The sequence below is a fragment of the Aythya marila genome (assembly GCF_965140915.1).
Source record: "Aythya marila genome assembly, chromosome: 5".
Taxonomy (NCBI): domain Eukaryota; kingdom Metazoa; phylum Chordata; class Aves; order Anseriformes; family Anatidae; genus Aythya; species Aythya marila.
The window spans coordinates 31,602,173-31,615,199 of record NC_139046.1 but is presented as its reverse complement, the minus strand read 5'-3'; the positions used below and the strand labels follow the sequence as shown (position 1 = coordinate 31,615,199).

Sequence of the window (13,027 nt, the reverse complement as noted above, 5' to 3'; positions counted from 1 at the left end):
GGGGGAAAGAGGCATTGTGCCTCCTTGGGTGTGCATGCCCACGCCAGGCTCATCAAACTACATCACCACATCAGTGGAGAGGTGGCAAGAAAAAAACTCAAATCCAGATTCTGCAACTAAGGGTCAAAAAAATAACTCTTCACTACACATCAGTCATTTAAAAGGCAATATTACGGAAGCTAGCAAGGGGATAAAGCTTTTCTTATTCAGATTGACAACTTCTCTGGCAACAACTCAGAACATAAGTCTGTGTTAGCCCAAGTAACACAAGATAGGAGGTATTTGCTTCAAGTTTTAATGAACAGATGTTTTCCCCACAAAAGGCATCACTAATTAACATACTACACCAGTTCCAATAACTATAGGTTAATCTTTCACTGCATGTTGATGCTAATACAGTTAGGACTGCTAATTACAGGCATGACAGGTTACATTTTACATGAGCTACAGAAACTGAATCTCATGCTTGAATTCTGCCCTCTCTTTGTTCCCAGAGCTAGTCCTTCCAACCTACAGTTAAGATAAAGCAAAGCAGCAGCAAATCACTACCGAAGGAAAAAAAACTAAGTTGGCCTTGCCTTCCTCCATCCCTCGTATTTCAATCAGTCCATACTGACTGGCTCACTGAAGAGCAATTCTGTTCAGCTCGCAAATGCCGTGCAACCTGTGGTATTGCTGGTTTCACCATTTTGCAGCTTAGCTCTGTTGATAGATGAACAAGCTGAAGCGATTCATCCAGCAGACACACGCACACACAAACCTATCAAAGGGACACGAGGGTGAGACTGCTCTTGTGAGGTAAGCCACAGTTACTTTAGATCAGGTTTAGTGTGAAACCACAGCCCGTGCATCAAGGAAGCCGTGTAGCTATAGCCCAAGTCACATATATTCCAGGCAGAGAACCATCCTCAGCCATGACAGCATCCTGGTACTCCTACCGATTTCTTCCCCCCCTCTATCACCAAGAGAGGCATTGGGTGTACCAAAAGCAAGTGGCAGCAGGAAAAAAAAAATTCCTCTCATTCTGATATTCCAAAACACGGGCTTTACATTAGCCTCAAACTGTATTTTGAAGACGTTTCCCATAGGGTTGGGTTACACTAACCTGGACTACAAGTCAGCTACCTGAATGTGTCCGTAGGAACACAGCGAGTCACTTACGTCACCTAAAAAAAAGCTACTGCATATGCTCCAAGTAAGCTACTGTCCAGCTTGTTGTTTAAATGCTTTAAGTAGTATGTTTAATTTACAAAGTTTAAACAGGAAGAAGGGACTACATTTGCAGAGATTAAGGAAGAGAAGACAGCAAAAATGCAATTCATGCTCCATAAGTCATTTCTTCTAGTGGCCCTGCAAGAGACGTGGATCTGCAGGAAGGCAAGTGGGTGATAATTGGGGACAGTTGGAAGCATTGTTTATTTCCTACTAGGGAAGGCAGTAGTTCAGGCCTCCAAGGATAAACCAAATTTCTCAAGCAGATGGAAGACATTTCATTTTCAAAGATCAACCATACAACAATGGACCACAGAAAGGAAGGAGCCAATTCACAACAGCAACAAGAAAACAAGATTACTAGAGATTTTAGAGAGGAGTTCTCATCAAAATCCACACTTACAAAGAACCTCATGTTGCATCAGAACTTGCACCACATCCCACGACAGTCAATTCAAAGATAATTTTATTGGCAAAACAAGCTCTGCAAGTGTTACCCACATGTAAGAGACACCACACTTGAGTTTCTCCCAAAAGTGGATTCAACATATGAAGTGCTTGCCTTCACAAAGGTTTCACGAGAAGGCTACATCGCATGGAGGCCAATAATAGGAATGAAAATATTCAAATGAAAAATATTTTATTTCTAGTACTATCTTTTCTTGCCTTCTCTCAACTTTTGTATTTTACTCACAGCATCAGAAGATTTCCTTCTAAGTCTCTACTTTTACTTCTCTTTTCCAGACTTTTAAAGTTTGATTTATGGAGTTTTCCCTGTATCCAACTCAAAAGTTGCACATGCCAGTTCAGGATTTGGTAAGAGTCTGACTTAGTTTTGCACATTTCATTTTGTGCTATCTGCCAGCATGATAACTTTGCGCAATAACTTGTTGCAGTCTAGCTGGCTACTAGGTTTGTACTTTTTTGCTGTTTTTGTTACAGAAACTTGTGTTCTGGTTTAGATTCAGACCAGTTTCTCAAGCAGATGGATTTTGGATTAATTTTTTTGCTTCGTTAGACTCAAAAGGAGTTCCAAGTCCAAGAAGCAATATTTTCATAGGAATGGACAGCATTTTCGTTTGGTTTCAGTTTATGTGTCTCTAGAACTTTTAGGAGGCGGCAGCTTTTGCCGCTTTGGCTGAGATAGCAGCAAAGCCAAGCCTTTTTATGCAAACATCAGCAATGGAAATCCTCCCAGTTCTACTCCGCAGCTATCACTGTATAGGTTTCATAGATGTAGTCCCACCACATCTTTGCAGATCTGAAAATAAAAAACTTCCATTTGGTTACAATGTAAGGATATACAGAGCTCTGGAATTCATCCATGGGGGAATTGAGTTTAACTTGCCACTGAATGGTATAGCAGCAAAATCTGTGGATTGTACTCACAGATCTCATTATTTAAGTAGTTAAAGTGAGTCTTACTTGATAGGACCTCCAAGTACCCAGCATCGCCACACTGGCATCAAGCCTTTTACACACACAGACTCCTTAGGCTGGATAGTGCAGGGCTGTAGAGGGACCTTGATGCATGCCCAGCTCAGCCCAGGCCTATCCTGCAATAGAATAATTATATCCTTACAGAGCTAGTCATTTCCCTCCTGTGAGCCTCTCCTCTTCTACTTGTCTCTAAAGGGTACAGAGCCCCATTGCACATACCTCAGACTTTGGTATGCAGACTGCAAGGTCAGGGAAGCTGGCTCCTTAGGCATATCTGGTCTTCTGTGGCATAACTGATGGCCCTCTTTCCTCACAACACTTTAATAGTCAGTTTAAGCATCCCCACCACATTTATTTTAAGACCTTGAAATACAGCATGCAAATCATGTTGTTACGACATTGTTCAAGAAAAAGACCCAAACCAGCCCAGATATCACATCATGCCTTACCCAGATTAACCTGCAGGACCAATGCACTGCACCCAGTACATTAGCTAGCAAATGTAGGTGTTTTGGCAGCTGTCCCAGTCACTTAAGCGGAAGCCCGAGCTCAGAGGCTGTTTCGCCTGAGAGCGTAAGTCAAGATGTACATACCGAAGATGTCATCTCTGCCTCACTCCCTTCCTTGCTCGAAGGCTTCTGAGTAGTGTTTATTTTTATTCTACAACTGATGGATTGTACATAGGTTTAATTTGCCCTGCATCTCCCATTAGTTCCATACTGTAACCATGTTAGATTTGGCCCTGCATGCCAGATTAAGCTAAGCAGGGTTTTTTGTCAAGTGTTTAAAGTAGGCAAGTGCCTGCCACCCCTTTTCCCTGCCAGCCTGTTCAAAAGCATCTGCAGCACAAAGAGTGGTTATGGGTCATTTCTCAGAAACTCATCATCTGAGCTTCTCTTCTCCCTCCAGCACAAGTATTACTGCCATCAAGAGTTTACTTCTCCAGAAGAAACAACCAACAAAACATTACTACAGAATGTCACAGGAATTACTTATTTTTTGGACAATCCTTTTCAGCTTCAGTGTTCAGTCTCGGGTTTTCTGAAGAGCTGTGGGTGAAGAACAGACCTTAACAAACAAGAACAGAAACAAAGAGGAAAAAAAAAAAATCTAAGGACAATGACTGGAAAACTTAACCTACGGAACTAATTTTGTTCTAGTCTGCAATTTGCACAAAGAGCAGCAAAAGATTACAACTCCTCACCTTCCACTTCACAGAAGGCAGGTCACAAACAAGAGAAACAGAGAAACAATGGGTTTCTCTTGTGAACAGATGAGCCATTTCAAGCAAAGAAGATTTTAGTGAAAAGTTGCAGAAGGCATGGATCAACAAGGTGATTCTTTCCTGGTTAGGCGGGGAAGAAGCCTTTGAGTACTTGTAGCCTAGAAATTACTCAACAGATCTCACAAAGATGCAGACACATTCAAACTGCCCCTCCAGAGGAGCTGAGGCACAGACAGGGCATCCACCTGCTCCACAGATAAAAGAACTGTGGGCCTGAAAAAATAAAAATGAAAATAATGCCTAAAAGCCTTCTGTTATTTAAGATAATGCTGACTGCAGGTCTGAATTCTTTCTTACACAAAAATGCAGCGAACAAAAGCCTACAGAGGGTGTTGATTCACGAGCAATGACTGTTCAAACTGGGACAACAGATGAGGTTACCACCCTTGTGGTGGAGACATCTTAACCGCTCGTGAATCAGCTGTTCGTGAGTCAACACCCTCTCGCAGCTGTTGTTCGCTGCTTGACTGGGTACAGGAAAGAAGTCAGACCCACAGGCAGTCTTCCCTAAAGCCTAGTAAAGACGGCCAAAGGCAGGAACCTCACCAACCAGATCAGTTCACTTCTTCCCTGTTTCCACATCAATGCCCAAGAAAAATCCCTTCCCCAGTTTCCCTCTGCATGGATACGGCTCTCAATTCAACCTACCTCTTCCCTTGCATTAAAGCCACATCTGTTTGCAAGGCAACTCCCTGTGCCCTGATCAGGAAACCTCACATTATTTCTAAGAGTTAGACACTCAGAACTTCTTTTTGAGGGTCCATGACAAAAATGCAGGTAGTCCGATAGTATTCTTATGTCCTACTCATCTGTAAGCATCCTTTCGTGCTTCTTGGATGTTAAAACCTCCAGAACAGCAACCTCCCATCTATTTCCTTTTCCCATACCACAAGCTTTCCAGTCTTCTCTCACAGCCAGGCCCATTATGCTTTTCCTCATGCTAATAGGCGCTATGCTGATCAAGGCCTTTTCAAAAGGCAGCACAAATTAGGGGCATGTCCTCAAGCTGTAAGAAACACCTCAGGCTTTTCAAGAGTAACAGGCTCCAAAATCACCAGAGAGGAACAAAATCTCTGAGGTCGTAGAAAAAATATTTCCTAATTTCATCCTTGGGAGCTCAGAACAGAAGCAGCTAATGATAATCCTGAGACTTCTCATCTTTTTTCCTGCAGTCAAGAGTTGCAAAGAAAGCATTTGACTATTCAGCAGTTATGGAAATTTAGAACTAAAATTGGGTGGGAGCACAAAAGAAAGAAAGACAAAAAAAAAAAAAAAAAGGTGTGTCTTTATTTTATTCCAACCCTAGATCCCATGAGACACAGTTCTGCTGCAGCGAAGGGCTGCACCTTAGGCAAGAACCTCTCCCAGCCACTCCAGCTGTCACCAAATCAAACGAACTGACGCAGCTGGAGATACAGGCTCAAGGAGCAGAGCCCGTATTTCCCTCTAACCTTCTTACAGAGCCACACAAGGCTTCTTATGATCCTTTCAGAGCAGGAGGCTGGGAACGTCACATGGCAGTGTTGTAACAGTTCTCCCTAATGAGTCATCCCCTCACTTAGCAATGGAGAGGAGGCAGAGGTAGCCTCCTTCTGCAGGAAAGGATATTTTCTGTCACCAGTCCCGTTCCTTGCCTATACCCAGACTTCTTTCCAAACCCAGAATGATCTCCTCTTCTCACTTTATGCCTTTTTCCAGGCAATCATCTCCAGCCTCCTGGCTTTTCTTCTCAACTCTGCTCTCCCATTTCATAACCTTTTCCGGACAGGACTGTTCTCTATCTTCCTGGACATCCCATGCAAAAATCCTTCTGGCTGTACACACTCCCAAGCCTGACTGGTCCCAAATTCCACAGATGCAGACAACCCCATCACCACCTTTAACTCACAGGTTTACCATCCCTGTACTATGCCAGCATCAGTCTCTATTTCCACCTCTCGTCCCCTTGGCTAAGCTCCTCATATGGCTTAAGATCACCCCATTAGGACAGGAACTCTACCGTTGAGGGTACCTAACAAGTTGCCACTTCCTTCAAAGCATCACTAAAATAATTCTCTCTCTACCTCAACAGTTACGTTTTGCTCAATGCTCACCTCCGCTTTGAAAACTTCTATCTTTTACACTACCTAATTAATAACTTTCTGCCATCAGATTTCATATAATTATTCCACTTGGATCTCCTTACGTGGCTCTTCTGTTCCTTTGCCAGCTCAAGTCCTTGGCTCTCGTTTCCAAAATCCCTATCTTTGTTTCTGTTAGCATCTGTGCTCCTATACCCCCTTCCTTTCTTCTCATGGTTTGAACTACTCTTACAGCTGCTTCCTCATCCTCATTTCCCCATTTACCGCCTTTCAGTAGCTTTCCATGCCAACCCCATCCAAAAAAAAAAAAAAAAAAAAGACCAACAACAGAACAACCCAACTCTCTACCCTTGTTTTAAGAAGTGATTGGAAAGAAAACCTTTCCGAAGCTTTTCCCATTAAACCAAAGCAAAAGGAAATTTAATTAGAAAGCTATGCTATTTTAATATTGGACCTTATCTATCCCACTAGAATTATCACATCCCTGATCCTTATCAGATGTCTAATTTAGACTACAAACCCTTCAGGCAAACGTAGCCTCTTCCTCCACGTTACACAGAGCCACAGCACTTAGACCGATCCTTAAGGTAAGGAAAATACCTCAGAAATGCAAACAATTTCATTTTGCCAAGATCAGCTCCACTCCACGCACTGGGACTTGGGAATGACTCGAGCAGTGAGAAGTACTCGCTCTTCAAAAATTCCAAAGGCAAGAGTGGTTCCCCCCGGCTCCCAGCCACCTCCCCCCCAAAAAAAAGAAAGACTGCCTGACATTGTCTGAGAAGAGAGAAGCTGGGCATAGACTGTACTGAAAAGGCTTTTCCGTGGTACCTCTAGTTGCTTCCCGCCTCAAGTCCCAAAGCCATCACTTATCCCCTTCAAAACAGCAGGAGAGTCATTGCTTTTTTTCTTCCCTCTCCAGAAGAAGCACAGCAGAAATAAACCTCGAATGATAAATTATGCACCACCTTTGTGTGGCTGCCTCTTGGCCAGACGGGAAATTTTTCTCCCAAAGCCTTTTGTTCCCAGCTTTGATCCCAGTGTTGGATCCGCTCTGTTCAGCACTCCCTCGGCATGGAGGTGAAGGGAGAGCTGACACAGGCCAAGTTCAGGCTTACTGCGAGTCACAGTCAGATCTTCCATTAGCCATCCCCCCTCCCCCTTGCAAACTGGAACTGTCCTTGAGTTTGAAAAGATCCTATTAAACATTTTCCAGAGGGCCTTACAGAGGATACATTATTTTGATGGATGCTGGGACTAAAGGAGGAGGATTTCTAAGTACAGGGAAATAATGGAGTTTGTTCTAATGGGTTTAAGAGATGCCCGGGGGCACCAAGTAAGTTCCTTCTCTGCAAATCAAAAACACAGAAGACCAGAAAATGGAGCCGAACAACTAAACGCCAGGAAGCGGGGAAATCGGGCTCTATTTAACTGCTGCTCTTGGTTACAGCCAACTTCAGGCTGCTTGGAAAAACAGCACACACACACACCACTGGCACAAACTTAACAGGAGAAAACAAAGAGACAACAGGGGTCAAACTGGGGGTGGCAAGTAGGAGAAGGATGCAAGGCTGGGTCCCCACCCCCTACCAGAGAGTCGGATCAATTATCCTTGAATACTAACAAGATTTCTGATTAAAGAACTGCTGCTATGCAATAGGAACAGAAAGCTCCAGCAGCCGGGAGGGGCTGTCAGGCACTAACAAAGAGATACAGAAGACTATGCCCCATACTAGGGCATGTGGAGGAAGTCACCACGCTGGTAGCCTGGAGAAGGGTCCCCTCTGCCCCGTGGCCTAACGATGTCTCACTGCTGGCAAGTTCAGCTCCAGGAGTAAGGCTTCACCTTGACACCGCAGAACGTGGGATCTGTTTTCAGGCAGACACGGTCCCTGCTGGAAGCTCTGCTGGACAACACTTCGTTAAACATCCTCATTGCCATGCTACAGTGAGGTGAATTTTCCTGTCATCCTAACCCATCCAGGGGAAGTAGCTGGTGCTTCTTCGCTCTGAGCATTACAACGACATCAGGAAGTTGCTAGCAACATCTGACAGCCTGGGAAACAGGAGCCCACGTAGTCTTTGGTCAGACACTTTTTGACAAGCCTCCAATTTGCAGTACAAACATTTACTTTGCATATATGATATTTATTATCCATTTATCTTAATAGTTTGTGACCTGCTAACTGGTGGTTAAATGCAGAGACATCTAATGACCTAAGAAGAACCTCATGAAAAACAGAAGCTTCTCTTAAACCTCTTCACACTCCAAAGTTGTGCTAACGTGACTGTAGCAGGACGCGTAGATGTATCTCAGACCATCAGGCTTCTGACTGCTCAATCCCACCATAATTCCTTGATATGAAGACTTTCAGTCAGTATTCAGTTTCCACAGTTGAGCAAGGCAAAAGCCCACAATGTTTAACATTAATAAACTCTTATGAGAACTTATTTTCCTGCCTTTGCATAGCGAGTCTCCTTTCATCTGGGCCCATGGCAATCTAGGAGGAGTTCTGCTCCTCACAGAAGCGTTGACTGCAGCTCAAGAGTCTCTCAGACTAAGCACACAGGATGGAATACTTCAACATTTAACAGGCAGTAGCAAAAAAAAGACTGGAAAGCTGAAAAACCTGAACATAAACTCACCCACAGGAGGATGGCAGCCAAATACTCCCAAGGTAACAGTCCCAGAGCAACCCAATACACAGAAGGAATAAATCACAAACCTTTGGTTTACAAGTCCCTGGATCCATGCAGTTACTGTTTTTATCTTTACTACAGGGAGATGGAAATCTACAGGGAAGATGATACAAAAAGACTCAGGAACCGTTACAGTGCCCAGTCTTCGTGCAGGATAGGCAACAAAATCCCATGAAAGATTAATGCCTAACATAGCAGTCACATCAAAGAACCACAGGCACTACAGATGCAAAAGCAAGAGCTGAACCATCAAGCTCATTAGATGCATGGATGACAATTACAATTAGTGTTCTCTGCCGTGATTTGTGTGAAACACAGACAGCCACTAAATACAGGATGCCAATTAATGGAGTGGGTCTGCTGCATGCCAGAGCTCCAGCTCTGGATGTTATATCAGGTATAGTCAAACATCTTTAATGGATGATGGTTGGCGTAAATGCATGTGTGTATATATCACCTTGTAATATAAAACTGGGTGAGATAACATCATAAATAACTAAGGTGGAAATAACAGCAAAGTAAATAAGTTGTCCACTTTTATGGTATGTTTCTTTTGACAACACTTTACTTGTAATTCGTTTGTTCTGATGGAGAGTCAGTCAATTTCCGCTATCTCATGTGTCTTTGGTCATCGGCAAAAGAAATAGAAGTATTAATAAAAAAGAGAAATAGACAAAAATCACAAGTAGCAGAAGAATTCAATGAAGGTGTAGGACATGCACTTACTTTTTAACCTATTTTTAAAACCTTGGTTTTCAAGATAACATCTCTTTATCAGCTTTTATAAGCAGTATGTTAGTATGTTAGAGGCAAAATGTTATGAAGCATGCATTCTATTGTGTTCAATGCTAAGTTGCATTCTAGGGCAAATGGAATTGGCCTTGGGCAAGACAATTTCTACTTCACTTCCCACATATACAAAACAAGGATAATATTTGCCTATTTCAAAAGAGTGCAGTAAAATTCAGGAGGACTATCAGACTACAGATCATTCTCACAGAATGAATGTTTTAATTATTTTTTCATGTTAATGTCACTAGTCTGGAGAACTGCAGGCTTTCAGGAGTTAAAACAAAATACAATCACCTTGATTTCTTTTCCTAGTTAACATACAGCAAGTACTGTTTTCAGGCTTGAACTACAAAAAACTGCATAATCTTTACATACAACCACATTTTCTTGTTTAACTTCAACAAACAGAATGTAGGGAAACGTCTCCAATTCTCCAAAATCCCAGCCTGTGGCCCACATGAACAGAACATCCCTCTTCAGGATTCACAAGACACTCTGGAAATGCAAGCACTTTACATAACTAAGTGCCTATTAATTTGGTCGCTGCATACACCCACACTGCCAGGATGCAAGAAGGGATTCTCTAGTGCAGACAGCAGTGCTGAAGCACAGAGCTGAAAGCTTTTGGAACCAGAACACAAAAGAACATTGCTTATCTACACTAAATAAACAGCAATGTTAACTGCGTACTGGAAGATTATGTTTTATGTTTTTTCACTATTTTTCACATGCTACCATGTTTTAGTTGACAAAGAATTGTTTAAAAAAAAAAAAAAAAAAAACACAACATAAGACACCCAACATTTTCATTTTCCTGCTGCATCTTACTCTTCATTTTAAAAGTGGAGACGTTTTTCAGTGCTTTCATCGCTTTGACAAAAAGAAACGGTCAAGAGAAATTTCATGACCAGCACAAGCTGGGGATATCATCCAACCTGATTGACACCAAACCCAAGTACACTCAGCCTAACCAGGAAGAAGAGCATTATCAGCTCTAAACTGACAAGAGGAAAACAAGCGCTTTGCACCTGGCTCAGAGCTGTACAATCAACAGTGATGCCAAACACAGGTAGTGAAGATCTTGACGCCCACTGCAAACTGTACTTCTCCAGAGGTACCACCTTCAAGTTCGTGACTCTAAGAGTCAAGATGTTCGGGGAGTGAAGCTCTGATACTAGCCATGTATTTTCCTGGCACAGCTCCAGGAGCTAGAACAGCAAACACATCACCCAGACAGGTTCTGTGACATTCTGTGTTTATACTAACACAGACCATCATACCGTCAGGCCCTTCTTCATCACCATGCACCACCGGTGCATGCCATTAACTTTTAATTCTCCCCCTCTGTGCCTGTTGTTACCTGTGAGATGCTTTTCCAAGAGCTCATGATAGTTGCAGACCTGCTTTATTCCCCTGCACAGACTTCTCCCGTTTCAACTGCCCCTATCCACCAACAGAAGATCAAAGTTCAGTCCTGGAGATTTGTTTGCTTTACCCGCTCCTGCAGTGAGGTTCGGCAGGCAGTAAATGACCGGGTGCTTTTAACATTTCCTATAATTTACTTGTTTGGCATTGCAAATTCTGTGGCTGTTGATGCTTTATGACAGTTGAGCTATACACTGTCCCCACACGTACTTCTAAGGAACACCGATGGGAAAAGCTCTGCAAAAGCTAAGGGGTGGAAACTAGGGCCACCAATTCGCCACTGGCTTTGGCATCTTCTCTGCCACCTCCCTATCTTTTTCCTTACTTCTAAATACAAAAAATATTGTTCAGGAATTGTGTCCTGCATTATTGGGAAGCATTTCTCCCTGTGAAAGAAAGCAGCAGCTCACTTCTGGGAATAGTTGGTGCATCCAATCAAAAACTCACGCTCACTTGACAAGAGGATAGAGAAAAGGGCGCTGATGGGAAAACTACTTGAAAGAGAGACAAACTGCCATAAAAGTGTCCCAGAGACATCAAGACACAACCACCTAGGAACAAACCCACTCTTTACAATCAGACATCCCCCACATGGCTGTTAACAGCCCAGACACATTAACTAGGAGCACCTGGGTAACAGCCAAAATAAAACACATCCAGATCTGTACCTACACGAAGACCTATGCTTTACATCCTTCTCACTCCTAGAGCGCAGCTAAACGTGTGGCACTTGGGAACTTAAGAGCACCTCTTGCTTTAAAAAGCAGATTTTCTGATACACGGAACTGCAGCCCTCTACTCAGCCTTCCCGAGCTGCTTTAGCACCTTCTTCAAAGCTGCCTGCAATTAGGTCCCTTGTTAGAAGAGAAATAATATTACTTGAAACCCAAACCCCATGTGATTGTGCCCCAGAGGCGATGCCTGTAGAACGATGGAGGAGGTCAGCAGCACCGCTGCAAACGCTTCCTGTAATTTCAGAGAAGCGGAGGAGAAAAAGGATGGGTGAAATCCCGCGGCAGCTGCCGGAGGAGCGAAGGGAGAGAAGCGAGGTCCGTATCTCCGCTCCCCTCCCCCCGAAGCCTCCCAACTCTTTATAAACAATCCCGAGGAGCGTTTGGATGGTTTCCCCTCCACCGGGCGCGCTCGGAAAACAAGGCACCGCCGCGCACGAGGACGAAGAGCGCTTCGCAGGCGGCGGGGCAACCGCGGGGCGAAGTTTTTTCCCCCGACGAGCCTCGCCGCAAGCGCGTCCCCGCTCGGCAACCAGCCTCCCCCCGGCCCCACCGCCGCTATTTTGGGGGAAGCGCCCCCCCCACCCCCTGTGCCGGCCGGGGCAGGTAGCCCGGGGCCGGGGGGAGCCACGGCGGAGCCGGGCTGCGCCTTTAAGGGGCCCGCGGCTGCATTCCTGCTGCGGAGCGGCGGCTGTCCCGACACGCCGGGCACGGCAGGCTCGGAGGCAACCTGCGCGCCCGCCCCACGGGAACAAAGCCCGAGCCCGCCGCACGGCTCCCAAGGGGGGCAGCGGCCGCCTGGGGCTCCGGGGACCCCCTCCGAGGGATCCCCTCCGGCGGCGGCCCCGGGGCAGCGCTCCCCGGCGGGCGGGCGCGGGCAGGTGAGCGGCTCCCGGCCGGTACCGGGACCCCCCCCCCCGAGGGCAGAGGGCGCCTCGGCAGCGGCTTACCTCTGGCGTGGAGCAGCGCTCCCAACAGCAGCAGCAGCAGCAGGAGCGGCGGAGGAGCGGGCGAGAGGCAGCCCCCGCCGCGCCGCCCCATGCTGGCAGCGCCCCGGCCCCGCAGCCCCCTCGCCGGCTCCTCCTGCGCGCCGCAGCCCCGCTCCCCGCCGCCGCCGCTCTCTCGCTCGCTCCCTCGGCAGCCGCGGCGGCTCCGGGGCTGGGGGCTCGCTCCCCGCTCCGCCCGGCCCAGGCCCGGCCCCGGAGGAGGAGCCCCGCCGGGGCAGCCCCCGCCCCGCTCCCCCCCGGCGCTTCCCAAACTTTCCGCGCGGCGGAGGCGGCTCCGTGCTGAGACCCCGACCCGTCGCCTTCCCCCCTCCCGGGGTCGGCACCGCCACGGGACCCTCGGGCTCGGCCCTCTGC

General features: G+C 46.0%; 1 protein-coding gene across 3 annotated transcripts in view; it reads right to left on the bottom strand.

Annotated features, from left to right (window-relative positions):
* The window catches only part of LRP4 (LDL receptor related protein 4), a 75,337-nt gene extending 62,567 nt beyond the window's left edge, over positions 1–12,770 (bottom strand). For all 3 annotated transcript variants that reach the window (XM_082760991.1, XM_082760992.1, XM_082760993.1), the window contains exon 1: positions 12,617–12,770. In XM_082760991.1, coding sequence (XP_082617117.1) covers positions 12,617–12,707 — 91 coding nt within the window. In that variant the 5' untranslated portion in view covers positions 12,708–12,770. The remainder of the gene's footprint in view (positions 1–12,616) is intronic.
* Positions 12,771–13,027: the final 257 nt, after the last annotated feature.